Below are 27,857 nucleotides of genomic sequence, written 5' to 3'. Positions count from 1 at the left end.
AAAGCAGAAAAGTCCTTCACTAGCCAGTGTTTAGTTTGTCCATTCTAGGCTACTGTAGAAACATGGCAACATGGCAACTTCTGTGGATGAGGCCCCGCTCCCTCTGTAGGTACAAAGAGCTCATTCTAAGTTAACAGGAACACAACAATTCTGATTTTCAGGTGATTATACACCAGTAGAAACATGTTTATGAATCTTATTTTCCATTTCTGCAAATAGTTCATCCTGAATCCTGCACACTGGACCTTCAAGTGTGTATATCTGCTCTTCTGCAACTAAAAAACTTGAAACTTTACTGACAAATGCTTCCTTGCTTTGTGGCAGAGAATTAGATAAGAAGCTTGATCGCCCTAAGAACTGTCTGTTAAATATGGAGCTAAAGCCAGCAGCTTAGTTTAGCTTAGCATAAAGGCTGATAGCTAGGCTAACGCTGTCGAAAGTTTAAAAACTTTGCTAAAAGCATCTCTAAAGCTTACTAATTAACACCTCATATCTTGTCTGATTAAACCATGAAATTGTGATTTATGGGGCGTTATGTATCCATCTATCTTCTCCTCTAAGTCCTGGCAAGATGGTAAATTAGTGTATTTCCCATCTGTGTGTGCTAGAACTTAAAATACAACAAGCTGCATACAAGGCTTCAGTTTTCATGTCATGTCATGACATGGCATGTGTACTGTGAGTTCTGCTGAACTAACAGAGCAATAAAGAAAAAGAGTATGGGAAGTTTTTTTTCCCCACTAAGCCCAGCCAGACATGGGTCTTCATAATGTTGCATAACACTGCTGTGAATAAAGATGATAACACCCCGCACACCATATCCTGGTGACAAATTTTCTCCTGACAGGAAAGTCAGATAAGAGACTGTCGCGGCAGAGGAATCGCCGACGGCCATATTTGGTATAGCAAGACACAAGACATGTGAGCAGGAAATGCGAGCAGGCGGGTTTTGGTGGCTCATGTGACGGCCGAATTTGAAAACAATGACAGACGCTGAGATATGGTTTACACAGATTAGAGAGGGGAAGGAAATTTGAACAAAAGGATTCGAAAAAAAAAAGAAGAAGGAATCCAGCTCAAGAGCGGGACCTCCGTTGTACAGCATTAAAAAAAAAAATGCTAGCGTGGGTTTTGAGGACAAAGAGGCGGTCAACGGGGAGCGAGGCGGAGAGGAAGCAGGCCGAGAGAGGCGATAGAGGTCGATGACAATTCCTTCTGGAAAAAGAAGCTGTGTCTGTCAAAACAGATGGCAGCTGGTTAAGAAGATTAGGCGCTGTTGCTACTGTTTCCAACACCACTTCAGACTGATCAACCTCCCCCCAAACACACACACACACACTGCTTCAACTGTTTCCTCTCATCCCACCTCAGCAACCGGGCCAACACTCGACCCCGCTCTCCTTTCCACAACAGCGAGACAGCTGGGATCAGGATGAGTCTGGATGTTCCGCGTCACGTCTCAGTAGCACTCTACTCCATCCATGTCAGACTGCTGACAGTCCATATAGAAAAAAACTGTTCCAGTGTGTGTGGGTGTTCACAGATGTTGTGGAAAATTAAAGAACATTCTTTCTTTTAGTAGTTTTGGCCATCATTTCTATTGGTTATGATAATAACATGGGATCTGGGAACATAGCGGCATTGCTAGTGTGACCAGGGAAGGGACACACTAGCGATCAGTTTAGCTATCGAAACCAGTTCATTTGAGGGAAAAAGCAAAATTAAGTCCTATATAATGTAAAATAATAAATAATTCCCCATTGTGCAGGAAAACTGAATGATAGCTCAAATGTTCAAGCAGGAATCTATCTGTAATCAGATTTATTTTCAGCATTGTTGGCTCATTCCAGGATATAAAACCATGAAAATAACACCAAAGACAGAATATTTCTTTTTTTATCTTTAGTTACTCAGTTACTCAAATTAATGGTTTGGGAAATACACTTATTTGGCTTTCTTGCCGAGAATTAAATGAGTAATTCGGCACTACTCTCATGTCTGCACGCTAAATGTGAAACTAGTTTGAGTTAATTAGTGAGCTTTAGGGGTGCTACTAGGCACCTGTCTGCAGCCTTTATGCTAAGCTAAGAACATCATATTTGATGTTCAGACATGAGTGGTATCAAGCCTCTCATCTCCCTACAGAAAAGCGAATAAGCGCATTTATCGAACTATTCCTTTAAAGCAACTTCATACCACTGCCTGTCGTCATCAGTGCTTCGGCGCTCATGGGCCATTTGAGTCAGCCACGCAAGTCTTGGCATGTTTGAATGGGCGAAGGCACATTGGAAGAAAAATACGGAGACAACACATCTCACTTCATCAGGTGGTTGGTTTATTTATCATTAGCAATGACACCAAATGTACTCTACTGTTTTCACTTGCTATCATAGGAGATGCATTTTGAATTGTAAACAGTGAAAATGATAAAATGCATTTCAGAAAACTCCTTACAAGCAGTGTATGACCAGGGAAAAGAGCAGATTGTACCTGCTCTCGCTCACCTATTTTTTTCTTTTAACAATACATGTCATCTTATAGTTTTGTCTCTCATATTTACATAGATACAGCTGGGTCCCACATTCATCACCAGCAGAGACCTATTGGTTTTTTGTTTTTGTTTGTTTTTAATGTGTTATCACATAGTTTTTCTTAAAGAATTATATTTACAACCATAACGCCCCCAGCTGCCTGCTGCCGGGGGTTAACACACAGTTAGAATCACTTGCTTAAAATTCATTTAACTACTTATGTTTCTTGAAAGTTTTGCGTTGTAAGTCAACCTTATAGCTCTACGTTTTTTTCTTCTCTTAACAAATAAAGTTAATACAGAGCTCAAGCTGTTCGTCTTTCCCCGTAAAAATTCAAAATTATCCAAATAAATGAACAAACGGAATATAATAAAATAAAATAGAAAATAAAAAAAAATATTGCACTTAAAGTTTAGGACAGCATTGGACCTGTTTGGTGGTTAAGAGGAAAGTGAGAGCTTTTAGCTGAGTGCTTTAGAGGAGGTGAGGGTGTCTGTAGAAGCATCCAGCAAGTTAATCTAAATAAATAGGCAGACTTTTGTACAACATGAAGCATCTTCTTCTTCCTCTGGCTATGAAACGAGCAACGTCTTGTGTATCGCTCAGAAGAACTGGGGAGTGCAGGTTGGAACCCTAAAGCATATAAAAACAGTGAGTGTGTAGAAAAACAGAAACAGCTGAGAAGATAAACCAAGCAGGAACCTGTCATAGCAATGTCCTGAGAATGCTTCCTCAATTAGTCCAGGATGAGCTACAATGTTACAGGAAATGTCGTTTGGCTGCACGGAATCATTTTTTCTCTTCCTTCTTGAGCTGTCGTTCCTTGTTGTAAACAGTCTTTGGAGACAAGAAGCAAGTCGTCTCCCCCCCCCCCATTACTGGCTTTGAATGTGACTTTGAATGTCTTTTAATGTGAGAGTGACACATATCTGTGTTTCATCACAGCTCCGGTCCATCCGTTACTTATACATTTGTCTTCTTTGCCCGCCGCTGTCTCCGTCTTTGTCCCTGCTGAGCGCTCACAGTATCTTTCCACAGTCTTGGGATGAACTGAATAAGGTGAAAGCTGTTTATAGAAGCTTTGAGAGGGGTGAAGGTGTTTAACAGAGACACATGTGAAACAGAGCCATTGCGCTAACTTTCATTCAGACATCATCTTGTTTTTTTTTCCTCTCCATTATACGGTTTAGAGCCTGATTTAAGAAAAAAAAAAATACACACACACACACAAAGAAGAAGGGCTTTGTGTCGTACCAACAGCTTTGAAGTGGCTTCACAGAGAACGAGGTGGAGGAAAGGAGGGGGGTTTAAAAAGGGAGTTTTTCGAAGGAAATTAAGAGGAAAAAGTGACAAAACAGTACCGGACTGTCTTCATGTCAGCTGGGTTTTCTGAGCAACCCCTCCTTTTCTCCAGTACAACTGGACAAAAACTTAAAAAGACTGACACCGGATAAACAAAGAGAGACAGTGATCAGACAAGCGTCCAGCTCCTGCTTCAGCCCTCACCTCGTGGGCTTCTGTGTTTTTAGTAACATGCATCCATCCATTCATCAGCCCATTCACTCGCCCATCCACCTGGTTACTGTGTAAACTACATTCCTTTGCAGTGCCATTGCTTTGCCGCGTCCTCTCACAACAACAAAAACAAAAAATAATCATAGTGGACAGGATGACAGACACACACAAAAAATAAAAACAAAAAAAAAAAGGCAATCAAAGAACCTCAGATCCCGCCCACCTGCTCTACTTTTTTCAAGTCTGCCCCTTTTTTCTCTCTCTCATCACAATCTTTCTCTGCTCCTCATTTCTTTTCCTGGTCTCTTATGATGAAGATGGAGTCGGAGTGGAGCTGGGCTTTTTTTGGTTGATTAAGTCCGAGTAGAGTTCTGAGCGCAGGAAGCGGGGGTATGAGTCCTTCTCCATCAGCCCGTATATCCGCCTCTGCGCTAGGTCAAAGCAGGAGCGCGTCACATTCTGCAGGTTGTCCTTAGTGTGATCTCTGGTGTACGAATCCAGATTTACCTGCAGAGGAACAGAATAAAACAAGTGAGCGAAGTGCCAAGAATGCACAGTTTCTGTAAGTGCGGGAGGCTGGTTTCATGCCATTTTTCATCCTTTTGAGCTGTGCACGCTCTCACTCACCTCTTTACAAGACTGGATAGCGATGTACTCTGCAAAGATTTTCTTGGCTTTTGAGGCCATCTTGGACTGCGACTTGATCTTCTTGTATTCCTCACATGCTAGCCAGAATTCCAGATTCTCCTCGCTGAACTCTGTGCGCAGGAAAGCTCTGAACGCTGCCAGGCCATCTGAGGGAGAGCGGGGAGGAGGAGGAGAATAAACAAGAGGGAAGTTGACTAGAGTGCCATGGCAACCTCGCAGCTGAAGCGCTCCTTGGAGTTTCAGCGCCTAAAATAGCTCTGTGACAGCCTTTTTGAGTCATGTGGTTGGAAAAAAGTAAGACATTAAAGAAAAAAAAAAAAACGCTCTCAACGCCGGAGCACAGATTCAAGTCCTTTAAGTGACATCACCCCGCTGACCCAGTCCTTCCTCATTATTCAGCATGGCATCTATGCATTCCCCTTTACGCATGCTGGGAATGAACAAAGAGACGACTGTTTTAGCGTGTGGGGGGGAGAGGACTAATTCTGGCACTCTGGGCTTTTTAAGTTTCAGTCTGTTAATGATTTGAGGAAAAGGCATCCACAAGAAAGAATAGCAGGAAGCCGTGTCCACCCACGGCTCCCGTCTGCACCTTTCCGTTCCCATGAATCACCCACGCTGATAAGCAGAGCCGATGCAGGCCGTCATCTCTTACCTCATTCTGGTAAGCAGGAGTGAGGTAAGAGGTGGAAGAGAGGAAATTAGAAGAGGGAGAAGAGAGAGGCCAAGAAAGCTGAATGAGGAACAGATGTTGCGCTGGCTTTGCATCAGCTCGCTGCTTGTGAGAAGGATTGGGGCCGAACAGTGGAGGACGAAATGTGGGGAACAAAAATAGCAGAACACATGCAGGTTGGCTGCTTTGGTCTGTCCCCGTCTCTTGTTGTAACACATGGACTGTGTCCGCTGGGATTAGGGAGACTTGCTGCAATGCACTGCGGCAGTGTGTGTGTGTGTGTGTGTGTGTGTGTGTAATCCTTATATCAGTACTTGCATATTTCCACCCACCCCCACCACCTCATGCAAGCACTCTATGTCTATATTCACCCACTGTCTAGAACCAAATTGCACTAATAATCGCATTAGGAAATATCCAAAAGACAGACTTCCATGTATGTGTGGGGGGAGGAGATGAGAGACAAAAGAGGACAAATATCAGGAAAATGGATTAAAAGTTACTTACATTTGTGCGCCAGCAGCTTGTCAAGTGAGTCCCCCCATTTCAGTGCTTCCTCTGGGGTGGGCCTGCAGATGAAAGCAGAGCGGTTCTTTAACAAGCCCATCTCAGCCAGGTTTCTCATTGTGTGACCCATCCGCAGAACTTTGTCTATGCTGGATCGATGAGTGGAAACGTGGAAGTGGGTAACTCCTCTCCCTCCGCTGCTTCCTTCCACTCTAGTCTGTGTCTGCTGGTTTCTCCCTCACATGCAGCTCAGCCTTGCGAATGCCTACAACACTGACAGCCTATCTGCTTCACCCTGGTGGGGGTAGGCTTTTATATTCCCATTGAGCGCAACTTGGAAGGCGGAGGAGGAGGGGCTCCAGCCGGCCAATGGGGATGTGTTGTCGGGTTTAGAGACCTCCCTCCCAACCCCCATCGGTGTCTGTCTGCCCCCTGCTGCCTCTCATCCTGTCTGTACTCGGCTATAAAGCCTGCCTCCTCAGGCTCATCTCACACTCACTCTAATCCACATCTCTGGCCTTTTTTGACACAGTAAGAGAGAAGTTGCTCTGTAATTTCAGCCACTTTTCAGTCCATTTTGGACATTGTTCCGTGCCTTCTGATGATGGGATTTCAGTTTTAGTGGACACTCTGACATCCATCGTGATAAATCAGCAAAAATTGCCTCTCGCAGTTTAACATGTACTTCATTTCTCTAACTGCCGTGTCTTTCAGAGCACGAACGCACACGTACTGCAGTTATGTGTTGAAGCAGTTGCTTGGCAAAATGCACTGCCACATTTACGTTTGTAATATAAGCCAAATGTTAGTGTAAAAATCTGTTACATCTACTTCATAGATTTTTGTAAATATCTGCTCATTCTGAATTTGATGGCAAACAAGTTGGCACAGGAGCAACAAAAGACTAGGAAAGTTGTGGAACGCTGTAAAAAAAACCTGTTTGGATCATTCCACAGGTAAACGGGTTGATTGGTAACAGGTGATAGTATCTTGATTGGGTATGAAAGGAGCATCCTGGAAAGCCTCAGTTCGCTAGCGAGGATGGAGCGAGGTTCACCACTTTGTGAACACATGATTGTATAAAGGATGTTACTACATGGACTCAGGAAAATTTGTAAAACCGCTGTCAGTAAACACAGTTCGCTTGCTAACGATTTCATTCTGTTTGTAGTTACGTTTCACACACTGTCCCAGCTTTTTTGGAATCTGGGTTGTGGTTGTTTGAGACCTAATGGATGCTGATATATAAAAAGTACATACTTGTACTTGTGTGACACTCTTTAACGTTTTTTTTTAGCTTCCTGTGAAAGCATACAACAGTAAAAATGAAACAAAATCAGCCTAAAACATGACATTGACCTCTAATGCTTCACATATGTGATATCTGATATGAATGCATTTGGTAAACTTATTTTCTAGATCGTTTAAAAACCTGCTTCCAGACGATTCACTTGTCCACAAACATTCTCTCATTCGTCCTATAAATGCCACACATCACTGGCACACTCCCGTCGCTGCCACTGCCCACATGTCTGTCTTCCGAGGCCAGGTCATCGCCAGTTGTGGCGAGACCCGGAAAACAACCTCGCACACACCCCCATGCACATGCCTTCAGGAAGTGGCCACTTACTTGACTGACTTCATAGATTTGTCTAACTTGCTGGCTGGGTTGCTTCCTGGGGATTCATTCCTCCTCCGCAGGAAAGCCAGCCGGTTCTTCATGTCTTTGGCCCTGAGTAAAAGGAAGATAGACGGGAGAGAGAAGGAGAGGGTTGGCGAGAGAGAGGAGAGGGAAAGAAAGATTTATGAATACGGAATGAGGTGAAGGAGGGAGAAAGTTGAGACAAAACAAGGAGGAAAATGGAATGTGGGTGAAAGGAGGGAAAAAGCAGAGAGGTGGACAAAAAGAGACATGGGAAGAAAGTGTGTTGAGTCCAAGTCCAAAGTCCACAGTTAAAACAATCCAACGCACGGGAATCACCAATTAACTTCTTCAGCACTGTAAATCCAACCCGCAAATGCCAGAAAAGATGAAAATAAATGCCGTGTTGTGTACATTTTAGTCTTCAACCAGGAGTGTTGGTATGATGGGACAGAATTTTTCCAAAAGGCGGATGTCAAGCTCCCCTTCCTCGCTTTGCGCCTCTCCTGTCAATCTAGTATCGCTAACAGTCTTTCCCGTGGATGCGTCCCTGGCAGGTTCCTCGGCAGGGACTGAGCGAATGTGGCAGAGAAGGAGGAGAGAGACTCAATCCTCACTCCTCTGTTTCATCACGCCATTCTACATGTGCCTGGAGGGGTTGCTGAGAGGGAGCTGACCCAGGGCCGAGGCAACAGGGCACAGTGACCTCCTCACCCCTCTGCCGCTTCAATCCAGCAGCAGCACCCAAAATCCTCCTGACCGCCCACCTCAGATGTTTCACCTCCCTCGAACTAACTCACTCACTCACACACACACACACACACACACACACGGACCCCCCCTGCTGCACATGCGCCACCCAAAATCTCACACAAGGTGATACACCAACCGTCAGTCCCCGTGGTGCCTTCAGAATTCTGCGCATTCCCATAATCCCTTGGTACGTGTCCTGGCTTTTCCCGACCTGGAGCACGTGCTACCTCACTGGGATGTGACCTCACTCAACACCATTTCCTGAGTCCCTGCTTTTGATTTCCACTGTGGATTGCCTGGCCCGCTAATAATGCAGCGCGGCAGCGTGCGCTCGCCGGCCCTAATCACTGCCAGCTGTCCCACTGCCAACCCACAGCCCCCAGGAGAGCATGTACACCCCAAATTAAGAAACAGGGCTTCCTGTTATAGACACGTATCATTCAAATATGCGCACACGGGGCGGTGGGAGAACACAAGACTGCAGAGTAGCACAAATACTGCGATATAAACATTTCAAAGAAACCCCCCCTCCTCCCCGTATCTGTGCCAACTCATGCCCACTTCATCTGTGCTTTCATGCCAGTCACAGGTGTTGGAAAACACCCCGACTCCACCAGCGTGCGCATGTGTCTTTGAAGGGAAGTGGGATAATTTATGCGTAAACGCGGAGCGGTCACACAACGAGGCTGAACAGAGAGCACAGTCAGCCGCCTGGTGTGAGTTTTTCCAACTGCTGCAGGAGAGCAAAGGTAGAAGAGTGATACAACACGACTGCACGAGCCGCTGGAAGCAGCAGCAGCAGCTGCTGCTGAATAGCTCCTTTGACATCAGGATGAGTGTGACTCTGTGGGTGTATCGATTGGGGTGTGTTCGGGTTTTGGGGAGGTTCAGCTGGTGCTGAGAAGTCGGCTCAGAGACCCACAAGAGGCCTTTGAAAGCGTTTGCGCGGCTCGGGGGAGGAGAAGTGCCAAATGAGTGACTTAGAAAATGAATTAACTACCAATACATGAAGAAAGTAAAAACATGCATTGGTGTGGCATCTAGAAAAAGATGTGTGAAAGCTTTTTTTTCCCCTCTCCCAGGCAAGGTAAGGGAAAAATAGATCAAAAGACATTCGAAAGACTCTCAGAGGAGCCAGAAAACTCACTTTAAAACACCTAAACGTCGACACAGCATCACTGGTGGAGAGATGACTCATCCATTGATTGGAATAACACAACTGCCCTGTGTGAAGCAGGCTCAGACCAGATGCTGAACTGCCGAACAGCATTCAGGCCTCTCCTTCATGGAAACAACAGGGCGCTCTCACACAGTATACCTGCGAATAGCTCACAGCCTGAAGGACATTATTGCCCAAATAAAAACTCTCTTGCTGTTAAATAAACTCACAACATCAGAGCGGGATTCATTAGGTTGTTCTATTTTTAGGTTGCGCTCAAGGCAATTAGGTCGTGAGCTGTGCATGTGTGAGCTGAAAGAGAGCCTCTGTCTTGCCAGTGCATGTGAGGAGACGAAGAAGCTTTTACAAGGGCTGGCAAATATTTTGTTGGCCCGACAAAATACGACTTTATTATTTATGTCTGGGTTTTATACAAGCCGAGCCTGCATGGGAACGATGTGACAATGATGTCACTTCAAGGGAAATGTATGTTTCTATCCTGCCCCCATGTGGCCGTCAGTGGATACTGCAAACATTTTCAGGCCTCCAGCAGCACAGATTGCCTGCAATAGTTGGTGTCAACACTGGAAACAACTTGAGCTGAAATCATCCAGTGATTTATTAGTCCAATTATTTTTCAGAAACTCAAGCACAGCACAGGCACTACGCTTGAAAACAAGTGATAAACACTACATATCACACAGCTGCCTGATTTAAATCACTACACAGTGAGAGCAGCAACACTTTTTCCTGTAAATCCGCGTGTTAGGTCATAAGTCATCCTCCAGGAGGTGTGAGGTTTCTGGTGCTTAGCTGAGAGACAGATTTTCTTCCTGCATGGCAACTCAACTGACACAGCCTTAAACGAAACCGCCTGCGTGATTACTCGCGCAACGTGAGTCAACAACTCCCTCAATAAGGGCAGACACATTCTTTACCCAGTGTCATGCAGAGGGGCGCAGACATGTCTGCGTCCTCCAAATGTGGAGACTTGCATTGTTGTAACTGCAGAGATTTGCATAATCAGCTACCCTAAATATAACTTAACAAAGGGAAAACACGGAGCATGTTGAGTAAAGGTGAAACACCCTTTGCCTTGACTTGCGTGCAGCCTCAGGGAGGAAGCACTCTTCCTCCTAACAAGGCCGGCTATTTCTGCCAGAAAAAACCCACTGGTACACATTTTTCGACTAGCGTTCCTTCATAACGAAATTTCTTTACCCCATGCTCTGTGCACCTCTGCTCTTTATATGCTAATGGCCCTTCTCACAGTCTCTCACTTTGAGTACCTCTGTATTTAAAGTTGATCCTCCACTGCATCTCTCCAGCTGAGCCTGATAATAGCTCCCCTGCACTAACGCAATTAGCAATGTACTGCATCGCGCTGCATTGGATTTATTACATCCCATGACCCCTACACTTAACTTAATCTGCTAAAACACTGACACATGCTCTGGAAAGGATTATCAAATTAGGATGGTCTTTGAACTAACACGCTGCCACCCAGAAATGTACGCCGCACCGCCCCTCGAGCACGCTAAATACAGCATTTTTGCAGCACGGGCGTCATGTGTACACACACCTGAGAGTCTGCTTGTGCAAGAGAGAGAGAGAGAGAGGATGCTTCATGTGCTTGAGTGAAGGAGCGAGAGGTCTTCAGCTCCGCAATTATCTGCAGGTTTCCGTACTCTTTATTCCCTCTTTGCTTGGCTCACATTAGACGCACTAATAGCACCCCGCTGGCTATTCCTGGTGTTCTGAAAAGTAGGCCGCACTCCCAGGGAAAGGCTCTGGGAGCACATGGGGGAGACAGACGTACTGCAGATCACAACGTACAGCACGCTGGCCCACTTCATCCCACTTTGTTTTGTTTTGTTTTCGCTACACGAGTTTTTGTTTCCCACAGTGATCGGCGCTCACCCTCGGTGAAGCCTGACCCGTGAGATCTGGGGTACAGCAACGGTTACAGAGGAGGAGCTGAAGTCCAGATGGTGATAACAGCAGCAAGGTGAACAACATTCAAGCATGTTTTCATCCCCTCAGCCACGTTCTATTTACAAAAGGCTTTGTGCCTGTGAAGTGAATACAGGACAAAGCACACAAGCTGCATCTGTGTCACTGTGAGTGTAACGGGTCAAGGGTTGTGTCAGTGTGTCGAGAACACTTTAAATAACATTTAGACTATTTGGGCTGTTTCTAAAAAGATATGGGAACACATTGTGAGCGTTTGTCCTCTACTTTCTCTGCAGACGAAACAGTCCCGAGGTGCAATGTATCCAAAAACATAAAGAACACACAGCAACAATATATGGATGAGAAATCATGAAGAAAATGGCGCTCTGCGCTATTCCTAGAAGAACAACGAAAAGGGGAATTGTCCTAAATCTTGTCCATAAATATAACACCATCTCATTCACAGTCTCCCTCAATCAAGACCAAAAAAAGGAGCTCTATTTCTGAGCAAACTCACCTTCCTAGCCACAAAGACCACATGAGCAATCCTATTCTTGAAATCCAGGCTGCGTATATTAAGAAAAAGGGGCAGCCTCCAGTTAGAAGTTAAAGCCGCTTCCTCCAAAATAGTTGGAGCGCTTCACCCTCACGGGGGGATTCTTCTCCCTCACTGCGACTGACAAATGAGATCCACGTAGAGGTCAGATAGCTTCCTACCAGCTTGAGAGCAGCGATCCCTGTGGGAGGTGAAACAGCCCCCATCCACACCTTCCTCACCCTCGCTTCTGATGCTTCCAGTTCTTGATAAGCAACGTGCAGATGAACACACACACACACACGTCCACTGCCTTGCTCTTACCTTTCAAGGTACTTCTCTGAGAAATCGACCATAGTATGAAACATGGGTGCCAGCCTGTCCGCAGGTTCTCTTGGTGTGTGTGGAAATGTGACTGCATGTAAGCGTGTGTCAGGCGTGCCGGCGCTCGGGGTCCAGGGGTTTGTTTGACAATCACATTCCTCTAACCCCTGAGAGGCTGTGGTGGAGCTTTATATAGTCCGGGGGGTCTGGAGAAGGCGGACCCTGGGCTCACCCAATCACCACGCACTGTTTAGAGAGGACAGATTCCTTCCACTGGGGCCTGGACGGGTTTTTAGTTTTGTGGGTTAGTAAGTTGAGATGACATTTGTCTTTTTAGCTGAAGAAGACGACTGTAATGATCTTTTTGTAGCTTTGTGCTAAATCTGCTACCAGGCTATAAGAAAGATTTCTCTGCATCTGGTGTGGATGTTTGCATAAAACTTTACTTAACTGATCAGCTTTAAAACGACGGCAGGTTTAATTTCTGTAGCTGTCTCTAAATTTTTATATGTCAGAATCCAATCTAATGTTCAAAATCAGGAACCCAAAAGAGATGAACCTCGAAAATCTTCTCAATGTGGCTCCTACTCTTTTTTGTTAATGGAAGGGGCTACAGTGTAGCTACTGCACACAAAGCCACCAAAGATGTGCTGCAAGGTGGCTGACGTGCGTCTCCTAACAAATGTAACCACACATCGTGGTTACGGTAGGAGGATGACTGCATACTGTGTGAAGTAAAGGAGTTTAAAGCCTAAGTTGCTAGCGTAAATAACTCCACCCAAACTGTCGGCGGTCAAGCTTTGACGAGCAAGAAGAATTCATTAAATAATAAAATAGATAAAGTCTCGACACCGATCACAGAAATTCGACACTCATCCAAGAGGTTTCGTCACTTTCACCAACTTAAACCTCCATGGGATGTCCACACCTGGAGTTCCAGTTGTTCTTTCTTGGTCGTCGTTACATTTTTCATTAGGAGATGAAAAATTCCAGTTTCAGGAAGTCCAGTTATCTTTGATGTAGCACTTCTAGGTGTTTACATATAACCTGGATAACCAAGAATGTTTAGTTGGTTTAGTAGGTCTCGTGATTTCAACACAGGTTCGACAATAAGGTCAGTGCAGATAACCAGATAACACTGGTCCTACAACAAGGTCAGTGCAGATCATGTTTAACTAACACCTTGGTCAACTTTCACAGCATACAAAAAGGGCCTTACATCCAAGTTGGCAGCCAAACTAGGTGATATATATATATATATATATATATATATATAAAGTCAAGTATAACCATACGCATGTCAAACACACATATGGTCATCTGTGTTGTGTTTGTAATGAACACTTCACAGACACTCTGTGTTTTGCCTTCTCCATCTGTTTGTTTCCTGCCTTTAAGAACCAAAGTTGAAGTATTGGCATGTTTGTTGCAGTGGTAACATACAGCTAAAAAAAGAAAAGCATTGCCACTTAGACTTTTTAAATCAGCCTGTCAACAAGCTCACACTTCTGCACACATTACTCTGGTGCTCCAGTTGATGCATTGCTCTAGTTGATGCTAGTTTATGGTTTCATGGAAACCTCCAGATGGAGGGGGGGTGTAGCTGTGCAGGGATCCATTGCTTTGGGAAGCAGAACACCTGGACTGAGTAAAAACAAAAGGTGATAATAGAGGGGGAGGCAGAGATAATGTGGACAATTTCAGGAAAACAGCTGTGCTGGATCCAGGAAACTAGACACAGGGAGCAAAACGTGCAAAAAGGAGAGCAAGAATAAGAGGTGAGTGGTGTGTTTGCTGTTGCAAATGAAGTGCTTTGTAGGAGTGGAGAGAGGAAGTTTCAAAGAGGACAGAGCAAGAAGAAGAGTGTTCATAGTATGATGTTTATAATTGCAGTGATTAGATATACTGCCACTAATTGCCAGACACACCAAATAAGAATGAGTACCTTATTTAAGCTTGCTACTACAGCTCAGCTGGCCTCTGGCCACTGAAGTGCATCTTTTGTTCCACTGGCTCTCTCTTTACATCGTATATCAGTTTCCAACATCTGGGGGAATAATTTAATTTCCGTCATGCTTGGTTACTGTATATAGAAAGCTAGAGATTTCTATCTATAGCAGCAACATATTGCATTTGTATTCCTCTGAGTTACACAGAAAGATATTGTACTGAGGCTATGTTTGTTGGTGGGATTTAATATGACTGAGCAGATTATTGGTTTACAGCGTCGCATAATGACAATTGGCTAAAAATGGGTCTCGAATATTGGACGATGAAAAAATGTTCCTGCGATAACGAGCTCGTGACATTGAGGGTTTAATGGAAACAAAGGCTGCAAATACTGGAGACAGAAGACAAGTGTGTACACATGTCTACCGCACCCAGAGAGCTTTGATGAGTGATCCTCGTTATGGTGACTAATTAGTACAGGAAAGGGTTGCGCTCAGTGATGAGGAGTAATTTTGTCTACAGAAGAGTGTTCCATGCTGCCGTCATCAATGTCACAACTGTGCAGTACAGGTGCCTCTTAAAGAGCAAAAAACACACAACCCGTTTAGGATAACTAGCATCAGACATTTACATAGTAAGCCATCAACTTTCCGCAGTGGAGCAAGGGAAAAGTAGAGACCGGTACAATACACAAATGTGTGCGGACTGACTAACTGATAGTTAGTAGGATATTAATGGTACAAAGCTATTAATATTAATATTATACAGTTTATTACATAATGCACCCCATCATATTTTCAATATTAGTACAGAGAACTCTAAATATAATTACTTGATCTTAATTATTAATTATATATTACTCTATGCTGTTATAGTTAATGGTATCATATTGCTCTACATGGACTTTGCTGCCGGAAGAATCCTCCTCAGGGACAGAGTGATGTGTAATATTAGATGAGCTAACATCATGAGGCATGTTTGTTTACCTACTGTTGGTGACCAGATCACTGTTTGCTAACCATGACCGGTGCCAACAAACGCTGCTGAGCTGAGTAACTCTGTGTGCCCGTGACTGAACTTGTAGGGTACACATTTCACAGTGAGTGACTGCTGCCTCACTTTGTATCAAGTTAAATAGAATCAGAAGATTTTTTGTCTTTTTAAAAGTCTTTAAACACACTTTTTCAGGCATTGATTTGGAAATCTGCTTTTCTGCCAACTGACAAAAACTAATCAAGATTTAAAACTATATTAAAAGCAAACAAAGAAAACTTTATGTATCCCTAAAAATCAAAGAAGTCTCTCTTTTATTAAAGCATTAAGCGGGTCTGAAGCTGTTTGCAACAGCTGACAAAAAAGGCAACACACTCCGGAGTCCAGAAAAGGCCTGTGGAATCTTAATCGCTTAATCTGCCGGTTAACTAAACAACATAAAACACAGCTTGTGCAGAAGAATGGGCAGCTATCAGGCCCAAGGACAGCCAGCGTGAGTGGTTTTATTGTCCTCGCGGCGTGAAATGTGCTTTCATCTTGATGAACGGGAGCGTGAATAAAGCTCATTGAACAGCTGATGAATCGCAGAGGTGTCGACGCACACAAACAAACACCCGCCACTCTCCGCGCGCACCTTGACTCCTCGCGCCGCCGAGAATGTGAGACACACAAATGGTACCGCGCTCATCAGCTGCGCACAAATCATTTAACACTTAATTAAGTAGGTGATGATCAGCTTTAAATGGTTCGCTTCAACTTCCACTGTCATCTTAGGCTTAAAATGTGCCTGTGAACAGATGCAGATATTGCACAGGCGGTAGAAATGGCAAAAACATCTGTGCTTGAAGCTTAAATTCGTATCAATTAAATAAGCCAAAATAGAGAGGAAAGAGCAAGGTTTCAGATAGATGTCCTAACATCCTCAGCCCACTAATCCAATCACATCCAAACTAACACACAGTCAGAATGAGCCTCAATTAACCCCCCATGTGCAGAAACAGGTCTTTATCATTCAACATTAGTTCGGACACGAGAGACATGTTGATGAAATTAGCATGAAAATAGAAGCCTAATGACTGAGCACTGAAAACAGATGGGGTGAATGCTCTTGTAGCTGCCGAGACTATGAAAGATTTAGCTATTGCACTGCCACTCACTCACTCTCATTCCCATCCCTCCTCTTTCTCGCTCATGAATAATGAATTATCCTTTGAATTCAAGTCCAAAAGTCAAAGCGTTGTCTTCCTAAACAATGCTGTGATATTGTCACATGTTACAATCCACATTCAGGATAAACAGAGCTTCCACGGTGAGCAGACGGTGAAACTGAAACTAACCACAAGACAGGAAGCGCACAGAAAACTCAACTGAGGTTTGAGTACTTACAGGTTCTTGGATTTCTTCTTCTTTGTCCCTTCGGGGCCGACCTCGCAGCTACAGGGGGATCCGGAGCTCAGCTGAGGGGAGATGAAGGAGAGCACACACTGCATCATCCACCCTCCGCACAGAAAGAGGGCCCTGTAGCCTCATGCAGATACTGCAGCTAGCTTTAACCAACCCCCAGCAGGCAATGGCAACCTAAGCTGGCCGGTAAACTAGTGAGTCCTTGGTGTTTCCATGAAGGCCTGACTGAGACTAGTCCAGCCTGTAACACACGCAGCCAGCCACCAAAATGATTAATCCATAGCAGCGGGTCCACAGTGTAAATCCCCCAAAGCAAAAGCTCTCGGAGATGTGTGTCTGCGTCTTGCTGGATGAATGTGAGTGTGTGTATGCGGCAGATGGTGTTTGCAAACAGTATGTGTCTGGGTATAACAAAGTAAGGAAATTCTGCGAGAATGAGAGAGTGTGAAAGACTACGGCTGTTGTTTCTGTTGGCCTCCAACTGTGCCCTGGGTTTGAAGTGTTGAGCCAAGACCCCTGGTTTCACATTACGCTTTCTGCCAACCCACCACTTTGATTGGCTAAGAGAGAAAGGGAAGTTGCCTCAGGGTGGGGAAAGGGTCAATCTCCACTAATCTGATGGCTTGAAGCTGCCCCATTGTGTGTGTGTGTGTGTGAGGCTCTAAATAATGAGCCATTGTATTACAGGAACACACGGTTGAATCTGAGCTGGATACTGGCCACAGCTGGTAACACATGCTGTGTGTTTTCTATCTTCGTGGGACCCGGTTTGAGTTTCGACCTTCGGAGCGAGGGGTGTTTTTTGGCAAATTGAGGACATTCGTGGCTCAAGAAGTGATTCTTCAAGCTGCTTTTTTGAGGTTAAAGTGACGCTCTGCCCCAAAACACTCACCCTGTGACTGTTAAAGTTGGCTGTAAAGTAGTTTTGTCACTGTTCAGTCAGTTATAATGGATTCATATGAAGTACCTGTAAAAACCCCTCAAACAGTAGTAACACAGCAATCCATCTACTTTCCTCACAGTTTTTTTTGCCATATAACACGTTTTACCTTTGGAATTCAAAGTGACTGCCTGACTTCAAGCTGACCACAGCTGTTGTAATCCATCAGTAAGGAGGCTACAAACTTCCTACAGTGTTGAGATGGACAGGTTTTGTGTGGAGCGGCCCTTTAAAGGAACAGCCTGACAAATTTACATGTATTCGCTTTTTTGCCGGGAGTTAGAAAAGAAGCTCCATACCAGTCTTCACGCTTTGCTATGCTGATCGTATCCTGACTGTAGCGTCATATTTAACAGACAGATGCGAGAGTGGTATCAATCTCACTTAACTCTCTGCTATAAAGTCATTAGCTTATATCCTAAAATGTGAAACTGCTCCTTTAAGGTGCAAATTTGAGTGCAGTTTAAGGGTAAAAATGCATCACATCAATGAGGGCCCTCACTTGTATACTAATACAAACACACTGATGCGTATTTGTGCGCCCAGTTGTGCATGCATACAATGAAAATGTACGTGCATGCTGTGGGTGTGAACCGATTATTGTATTTAAACAATAACGTTTAGTCCCATGAGCAAATGTTTCCGGCATTGTGCATCCATCTATGTTGAGCCACCCTACACGAACCAGCTGCCGGGAGAAATATCCTGTTAGGCTTTAGCATTGTTGCTGAACCTGGAACACATCACCCTCATCAAGGTGTTTCAGTGACCTACAACTGCAAAGAGCACCAGAAACCTGGGGGGGAAATATGTTTATGCATAAGATGAAACTGCTCTATGAGACATAAATTATAAAGCCGTAACTCTGTGGACTGTTTCATCTATTTATTGTAATTCAGAACTTTTTGACCATCTTAATCTTCACCCAGTGCCTTAACAAATGCTGTTTAACAACATGGTTGAGTCTCTGGAGGGTCGAGGAACAGATCAATACTCCTGGACCAGCGGAAAGCGTCTTCTCAAAAAGAAACCTTGGCAGTCATCATCCTGACCTCAGCAAAAATAAGCTGATTTTGAAAAGAGCTTTCATTTATAAAGTTTTGGACAAGGCTTTCACAACTCATCACAACTCACACAGAAGATAAGAGAAATGCAGATTTCTAAAACATGTGTCAGGTTTCTGCCAGCAGCACAGCACCTAAAGTCCTCGTGTCAGGGCTGGAAATTAAACCTTGTTCGATGCTGACATGGGTGAGTACATTGCGTTAATGCTCCTTGACCTCAGTGTAGCTCTTGATACCGTCGACTGCGGCGCCCTTATTGAAGGAGTCACTGCTTCCCCACATGGAGCGATAATGAGTCAACTATCTAGTAATTCCTGGTGTCCGTTACAGGATCTGTCTGATACAATCCTGGATGACAGCAGGGCATCTCTCCGCCTGAGACTCAGACTGTCATTATAGGAAGTGTACACTGATGCACTTAACGCTCTCTGACTAAAGTCACAGTTGACTGTGAAAGGTGAATGGGTGTATGTTATGTAGGAGCTGTCTAAAAATAAGTGCAAGCTAAGAGAAGGAACAAAATATTTTTAGAGCTGCGGTTTGATGGGTATAAAGACCTGTTGAACTGTGTGTGGGTTTGTTGTCCCTGTCTGTTTGCATGATTTAAAATAGGCTTTGTGTATGTATGCAAGCTAATGTTGCATTGTACAAAAAGCTTCATGTTTTTCACCAAGGATAATAATATTTGTTGACTGTTGGTGCTTGAAGGGATTTACACAAAATGAATGTTTGAGAAAAGTTCAGAAAGTTCCTCTTATATCTCCTGTGCTATAACCAAAACCCAGATGACATATTCTCACACCACAATAAAATTTTTGCTATATATCCTCCACCTCTAGAAGCAACTAAATAATCCTTCCAAAAATGGCTGCAAACAGGTTATATTATTAGTTACCACAGAAAACAAGTAGCAAATGATGCAAACTTGCCCTCCTCAGAGACATTTGTCCTAATGTAGCACCCACAGGACGGGATTATTCAGGGGGACCAGGGGAACACTATGCTGTGTGAGGTGGACTGTTGATGGTTCAGCGTTTGTTCGACTACCTGCCTGCGCCCTAAGGACTGGATGCTCATTCACACTAGACTGCTATGTTCCAGCTGGATGAGGTTCACATGGATTCACACATGGTGAAATGTGCCTGCCTTCTTCCTACAACTAGCATTGAGAATCATTATGCACACACCCACACCTGTAGCAGTATTTTAAGAACACTGTGGATGGCATCCAAGGTGTGGGCAATGACAGATCAAAAAACAGAGTGTTTCTGAGACCTGGAGGACCTATGAAAGGCCTTTACTTTTCCCATCATGCCTCCCCTGTTGTAAGCCCCTTTCACACATCCCTGAAATGTTCAGGAACATTTCCTGCACAGGGTCATCTGTGAATGGGAGCAGGGAAATCTGTTACGCCAACGTCCCGCCTCAAGACCCACAAACATTTGAGGGAAAATGCCAGTATGTCCGTCGCCCCATCTATTCCACATGGTGTGTGTGAAAAGGCCCAAGCTGGAAATGAATGTAGCTGCATGTATGAATAGTGAAAATTACAACCGATGCTTGAAGGGTTATCCCACTAATTAACCAGCAACCCTGTGTGAGCGAGGCTATATGTGCGCACACACACACACACACACACACACACACACACACACACACATAGTGCCAAATCTCTGTCTACGTCCAACAGCAGAAGCACAAGATACAGCACATTGCCGCATCTTGTCAAAGGGAAATCAGATAAAAGGAAGAGGTGTCTTCAAATGACAACACCACAGTTTCAAAAATGTCCTTCCAGCTTCCTCTTAATTCTCATTCATAGTGAGGATAAAATCTACAGGAACACATTGATTAAATCTGTGAGAGAGGAGTCGTTATGGGCTTCAGCAAACCACTTCCTGCCTAACACTGAATACCAGCCTCTAATAGAACATAGATTCAGGGCATAAAGTAGAAAAGTTATTTTAAACTTATTGTCTACATGACCACCAAGTTAATTGGAGCTTTTACATCGCATATTGCAGGTGTTACCAGCATTGTTAACGGAGTACATAAGTACAGTTGAGTAGTTTTCTGTTAAAATTACTAAATCTTGCAGCATTACAGGTTCATTTTCAGGTTTCTCTGTTTCTGTTTTTCTCTGTGTTCCTTCTGGGAGCGAGACCCCACCCGGGCCCCCACACAAAAAAGAGACTTAGACACACACACACACACACACACACTGCCTGGCAATGGCCAGTGGAGCATAAAAAAGTCTGAGTCTTTTCTAAAAATAACCCTGGTCTGTGTGTGTGTGTGTGTGTGTGTGTGTGTGTGTGTGTGTGTGTGCGTGCATGCAAGCGTGTGCAAGCTAGTGCATATAGACTGTGGACATGCCTCACTAAGACAGTAAGAAAACACCAAATATGCCAAAGACCACAAGACAATGTAGCCCCCTGAGACGTGGGATGCAGATGCTGACACGCTGTTAGGGGTTGCAGCATGACTGCACAGATGCACAGATAGAGGTAAACTGGCTGCATGTGTGCTGCACACGTGTCTTTGCCGCCAGTCCTATGTATAGCATCTATACATGCATGCACGTGCGAAGGCAATCGTATGGGCAAACACGTTTCGGTGTTTAAAGTAACTTAATGAAAACATTAAGCATATGGACATGGTCCGAGCACATGGCTGCCAAAGCCAAAGAAAGTCTGGAACACCAACAGGCTGCTGATTTCCTGATAGGATGGGGCAAAACTGTCTACCTTTGTCTCAACAAACTGCACATTCTTCAGTTGTGCTCTGCACTAACAAACACACCGTAGGAACAATATTCACAACACAGCTCTGAAACATTCTTGACCCAGTCAACCCAGACTCCCAAATCCTCCAACAACTCAAAACCCCAGAGGTGGAGAAATGAATCTTGGTCTTTGTGTGTTTAAACTTGTTCCCACCATTCCAACCCCTGCTGCTTTTCTTCATCAGACCTCCCTCTGGCTGCTTCCTTCCTTTTCATTCCCCCGTTTCTTCTTTGATTTAAAAACAAATCTACAAGCTGGCGTCGGAACAATGTTATGGGGACCCAGACAATCTCCCAGTCCATTTCGTGCAGCCTTGGATTTGCACTACGTTAGACCCCAGTTTCCTGACATTGTGTGGCTCTGCTCTGCCCTGTGTGTGCATGTGTGTTTGTGTCTTTTCTTTTAGAATGACGCAGTAACGTCATCCAGCCTGGCATCATTACCCTGCTCCTGCCTTTCTTTTAAAGCAGCTCCGACGCTGATTGGCTTTGATGTGAACACAGCAGCTGCAGAATCACTATACAACTACTGAAATATCACAGTATTAACAGCCTGTTTAACCGTAAATTCTGCTCATCTCAATAGATACTTGAACATTTCGCTTGTATTTACTTTTCATAAGTTGACTAATTTAATTTACAAATTTTTATATAAACAAAGTACATACGCAGTGTCTGGCATAATTCTCCAGCAGTAACGTGTGCTGAGCTTGCAGACCTGTAAACTCTGTGAACTGGAATTAATGTGGTTGAATGGGGTTAAATGTGATTGAAACCTCATGGTCCATTTGTGAAGCTAATGTTTGTGAGAAAACAGAGAGGGACATCTGTTGGTTCATTTTCCTCTGTTTCTGTCTACTTTCACTTTCTACTATTAAAGAAAGGAGAAAGAGTGCATGACAGCTTTAACCGAAGTCGTATGGTTATCGGGATGTGGAACCTATAAAGCGCACAAAGAGAGGAAATTATTCTCATGATTGTCTCCATGTGACTTACCAAACCAGACCGTTTTAATGGACTGGGTGATATTTGATAAACAGAAAAATGGGTCAGTCTGCACTTGAAATCGTACCATTCTTTTCAGCATTAACCTCCTCCTCCATCTTCTGCCATCTGACAATGAATAGGCGATAGACAACAGTCGGTTAGCCTGGCACGGGATGACATGTGAATCACAGTCACTGTCAGTTATCACTCGCTGTTTTGGGTGAGAGTGTGACACACATATTAACAACTTAATAGCCTGCGGCATCCAAGGCGGCAGATTGTTTTGTACGACAACTAGAAGATAAAAGGGAGTCCGATTTTTCTGGCAGACGCTTCTCGGAGAAGCAAATCAGTCCTAACTGACCCAAAATTGTCAGAGTGGCACATTTTTGGCACGAGCAGGCATAGTCCTATCATGAATTCATGAACTAGAAAACTCTTGGAAAATAACTGTCCCAGCCGGCTCCTAACAGGTGGACAATGACAGGTTAAACGCTTCTTCGACCGACTCTGGATAATGGCTCCATTTACAAATCTGTGCCCACTTTGCAGAAACAAGTTGCACTTAATCTGCGCCCAATGCAACTGCAAAGAAAATACAACTGCAACAGTGATGATCTGAGACATAAAAGTTGTGACTGCATCTGCTACACAGTCACCATACAAAAAGAGCTTCAACGCATATCGGTTGTGCACGAATAATCTTTTATGTGGCCAAATCGTCCATGTCGCAGCAGCTGAAACCATGAGAATGGACCAATGACAGAGCCGAAACACTTAATTAAACAAGCAAGTAGGCATCCTGGATAAAAAGTGCAAGATGGTCTACATTAAAAACCAGCGGTGTATCAATATCATTTATTTAATACTATTTAGATTAATCTTTTGAATGTGTTGAGCACAAATAGTACCTACAGAGAGAAAATCAATTCATTCCATTTTACTGCACTGAGGGCTGTCACTCTCAAATCTCTACTCCATGGCGACAGTGAGGCTAATTCTCAAGCTCATACTCTGAAGTAGAAATATTTTTAGTCCTGGTCTTACTTCCCACGAGTAAGATCTTTGATAAATACAGGCCCTGCAGGAATGTGATCCCACAAGCACCTGTTTCCAGAAATTAGGATTTAACAATCTATTATAGTTCTAGTTCTTCTTTCTGGGCAAAACATGCCTTTTTTTATTGAATGCACAACAAGTATTAGCAAACTGAGCAAATAACTGGACACAGCTTGCTTTTTGATGACAATCTGGCCCTTCCGACGTGTCTGCACTTCCTCGTAGATCTTGGCCAGAGAGTTGAAAGAAAATAAGAAAAAGGAGACAGAAAACAGAAGACCGGGCTCTCTCTCTCTCTCTCTCTCCGAGGGGCATTGGAGGAACAATGGAGCCTTTATGAGAGCCAGAAAACACAACAAGATATAGAGAAAAAAAGATTTAATAATGGCACAAACTGATGTTTAAACAAAGAAACATGGGAGAGAGATCACAAAACCAAATGCTGAGCGCAGTGGGGGAGTTTGAATGATTATCAAGCAATCTAATCCATATATGGAGGTGATACTTTCAGTATTTTTAAAGTTTTTCTCACAGTTCTTTCTGTTTTACTTAAGCCTTGAGAAAACATTCCTGGTGTGCTTTGCCTCTATAATTATCTTTGATGTGGGATTACATAACTGTTTTAATGCCATGTTTTGTTTTCTTCTTCATTGTTCCAATTTATGTCGCAGGAAATATTTTTCCAACTTCCTTTACAAATAAAAGGAAATTTTGGGGTAAAATAAACTTGCGGTATGTGTGTGTGTGTTTCTGTGAGAGCGTGTGAGCTTGTGTTATTTAATGGCAGCTGCTAACACACACACACACACATGCACACACACAGTACAGTAAAATGTCACAACAGTCGTATTAAATAATATCTGAACTGTGTGACCTACAGACAGGATACTGACTCATTCCTACTCAAACTACATAATGAAAGCAGATACAAAAGGAGCATTGTCTACGTGTGTGTGTGTGTGTGTGTGTGTGTGTTGCGTTCTTGATCGGACTCTCCTCTGCCTCCTGTTATTCAGCACCGCTCAGGAGATGGCTGCTTCCTGTGTAAGTACTTCCCGTGTCACAGGATGTTAATGAACAATGCCCGTAACAACGTCACTTCTCCGAGCTGCCCTGAAAAGCTGTCAGGTTACTCAGTCCTGGAACTGGTGCTATCTATTAAAACATTATTGACATTTTGTGACCAGCGGATGACCTTTCCGCTTGGAATTTTAATGGCAGCGGCGTCACAATTCTTTCCAAAGCTGGCAGTTATGCACAGACTGGCCATCAGGAGCACCGATGGGCCAATGATTCCCAATTGGCTGCAGCCATAATGAGGCATACCATGAATATATATTTTCTTACTGTGCTACATTGGCCCCTTAAATTACATTATTTGTTATCAGTCGCTTAATGACAGTAATGACTGTCTTAACCAAAGCCTGCAATCTGTTGCAGCCAGAAACTGAGGTCCCCCTGTTGGCAGACGCTCTCATAAGGCAATTAGCAAAGATGATGAATTTCACGCTTATAATAAGGCAGCAACAGGAAGAAAATATTAGTGGCACATGCTCCGCCGGTCAATTACCACATGAAAGTTGTTATTTCTGGATTATAAGACCACTTTATGAACTCGGGGTACATGAAAACATCTTATGACGCCCTCATCTCTCTTGCTACCGTGTTTAATAGCTAAAGAGATAATAAAAAAATAATACTATGCTGTCCTTGTACGGTCAAACAGTCTTTCTCAGCATGATTTGCTTGACTGTATTTAAGAGATTAATCTGGGCTTAATTGCAGAATCCAAATATCTTCATTATTACAGCTGCACAGCCATTGCACGTACAGTAATTACTGTAATGTATCACTGTCTTAGAATAAATAACTATTACAGTGGACAAGTTGGATTTAATATGCTTATAAAGTGTGTTTAGTGTAATTTTGCTGTGATACAAACATAATGTACTTCACTATTTTCTATCCACTATCTTGTTTAAATACTTAATAAAAGCATTCCTGCTCAATTGGTCCTTATTCTTATTCACGTATTACTAAGGTGAAGTGCTGCTAATGTATAGAATGATCACTGCATCACTGCAAATGCATTCCTCATGCTTAAATGAACTTTTATGTGAGTGACGTCCATCTCATTGTCACACTGTCTTGACCTTGCAACACGGGGCTGATTGACAACTCCTCTACAAATTCCGCTCCCACTCCGCCCCTGCCGACAGGTCTGCAGCACAGCGCTCTATGTGGTAACACTCTTCTTTAAGAGGGAAGGTGTTGCGCCGTGCAGGTGCTGCTCCATACCCATTAGCAGCTGCAGGAATTCTGTTCACAGCCAAAGTGAAAGGCTCGTTTCCACGCAGGCAACACGATCTCCAGGAAAGCAGCACGTCGGGATGAGCAGCAAAGCAGGCGAGAGGGAAGGGAGGAACGCTGCGAATGAGATTCCGATTGTGGCAGCTGGGGAATGATGTGGGTCACACACACACACACACACACCCATGTCAAGGCCGTGCTTCACCTCCTGGCGGAAGCAAACACCATAGCAATCATGACACGTGATTTTACTGTTGACCTCTGTTTGTGGAGTGGCAGGCAAGACTGAAGCATCTGTTCCTTCTGTTTTTTTTTTTTCAGTTCGGCTGGAAGTTACAAGACTTATTGAGTCAAGTTAGCCTCGACGTCTTCAAAAAGGTGCATTCTGTCGTTGTAGCGTCACTCTTTTCCATGTAAAAAGAATCCATTAAAACGTCAACTGATGCATAAATAAAAGGAAGATTGAAAACACACATCACATGTCAGTTATAAATTTGTCAAAGCCTCTGAAAGACCAGACTCCAAGCTGCACTAAAAAAATAACTGCGTCTATTGGGTAAAAAGAATAAGACCAAAAAAGTCAGCTAAAACAAGCATATATTCAAGAGTTCTATCCTGCTATTGCTGTTCATTGCAGAGATAATGAGAAATGAAGGCCAGGCAAGAGCAGAAGGAAGAATGGATGCTGAAGAATTGCTGGTAAAGTTATATGTTGTATATGTTGTAGTCATAGCAGCAAACAGCGAGCAGCAGAAACCCTTAAGTGACTGCATCAAACTTCAGTGTCTGGATGAAAAAAAGATTATTCAACTCAACATCTCATTTCATAATACACGCCTTATTCTAACACGAAGGAGTGAACTTTGGCTTCCCTCCCTCCACCTCCAGGACCGGTTGTTCCCTTGACCCTGTTCCCGTCCTGCGAGGACAGCATGTGTGCTCCCATCATCCCACCAGCGTAGATCCGACCTCTGGCCTCCTGGGGAGTGTGAGGGACTGTGTGTGTGTGTGTGTGTCTGTGTCCTGTTTCTGCATGTGCTGCTGCACAGTCGCGTGTGTCTGAAATTAAAACCTTGCCAGGGTTCGGCCTGATGTGGACCACATAGCTGGCATGCAGATAAAGTACACTATGTTCTTGTTATCTCACTCTGTGCACCGTTTTTTTTTACTGCAGAGACAGAACACACGAGGACTCGGACAAAAAACTATCCAACACTGAACAATTTGTAAAAGGCTCCCTAAAACGGTGCTGGGCGAGCACTTAAAGGTGCAATAGCTGATTTCAGGTGCTGCAAACACTGATTTCACATATTTTTATGAAATATGTTAATCAAATGACTACAAAGAGATATATGATATACATGTAATCAATATATCATGCCTTAAACACTTTATTCTAACACTTGAGTTAGTGAGAGGCATAATTTAGTGGTGTCAGAAAACACATATGAAAGCGAAAAGTTGTCTTCGCTGGAGGGCAAAAGCCTTGAGAGAGCAGGTGAGACAGTGTGATCAGCATTCTGCACATCTCTCAGTGCACTTCAAATACATCTTTGTGTATGCACAGTTTTATGTCCGCGAGGGCATCGGTCATGGTTAAATTAGACCATTATAACGGAGCGCGGAGCTCAAAGTGCATCATCTGTTGTCAACTTTACTTAGTATCTTTGAACATTTGTGATCCAAAGACGAGGGTAGCGTAGGTTTCTGCGCGTTTGTGCGTGTGTATGGATGTGCGAGAAATCATTAGCAACATTTATGTAACCAATTCCCGCCGCCAAAATACTGCTATGGCAACAAGTGCCATAAACACCTCCATTAAAACACATACAAGACCCAATTATGGAACAAGGGGCCTTCTGGATCCTCTCTCGGATTAGCTGCATCCAAAGTCCTGTCACTTAATGACCTAACTGCATACACTGGAGGGCACTATGGTGGGGGTAAATCACGGGGCTGCTGACATACATTCAATAACTCAGTGCCGTGACATCAGGCCATCAGGTCTTATGAAAGAAAGACATCATCAAAGCCCTGAACCACGTTTCAATTTAAAGGTCACTGAGGAAATTGCTGAAAATAACTCTTGTACATTCCCCGAAGTTGGTTTCCCCATAATGCTACT

The 27,857-nt window shown here is 43.8% G+C and overlaps 1 protein-coding gene across 5 annotated transcripts in view; it reads right to left on the bottom strand.

Annotated features, from left to right (window-relative positions):
* Positions 1 to 2,314: 2,314 nt before the first annotated feature.
* Positions 2,315 to 27,857, bottom strand: part of rgs3a (regulator of G protein signaling 3a) — a 103,271-nt gene continuing 77,728 nt past the window's right edge. For 4 of the 5 annotated variants that reach the window (XM_041959583.1, XM_041959582.1, XM_041959584.1 and 1 more), the window contains 5 exons: positions 16,570 to 16,640; positions 7,505 to 7,606; positions 5,875 to 5,936; positions 4,674 to 4,840; positions 2,315 to 4,553 (listed from right to left, as the gene is read on the bottom strand). In XM_041959583.1, coding sequence (XP_041815517.1) covers positions 4,353 to 4,553; positions 4,674 to 4,840; positions 5,875 to 5,936; positions 7,505 to 7,606; positions 16,570 to 16,640 — 603 coding nt within the window. In that variant the 3' untranslated portion in view covers positions 2,315 to 4,352. Of the gene's footprint in view, positions 4,554 to 4,673; positions 4,841 to 5,874; positions 5,937 to 7,504; positions 7,607 to 12,240; positions 12,413 to 16,569; positions 16,641 to 27,857 lie in introns of those variants that run through there. The other variant, XM_041959586.1, reaches the window with a different exon arrangement.

Source organism: Chelmon rostratus, chromosome 19 (genome assembly GCF_017976325.1).
Source record: "Chelmon rostratus isolate fCheRos1 chromosome 19, fCheRos1.pri, whole genome shotgun sequence".
Classification (NCBI taxonomy): domain Eukaryota; kingdom Metazoa; phylum Chordata; class Actinopteri; order Chaetodontiformes; family Chaetodontidae; genus Chelmon; species Chelmon rostratus.
Note: the sequence above shows the minus strand (reverse complement) of the source record. Positions and strands in the feature narration are given on the sequence as shown.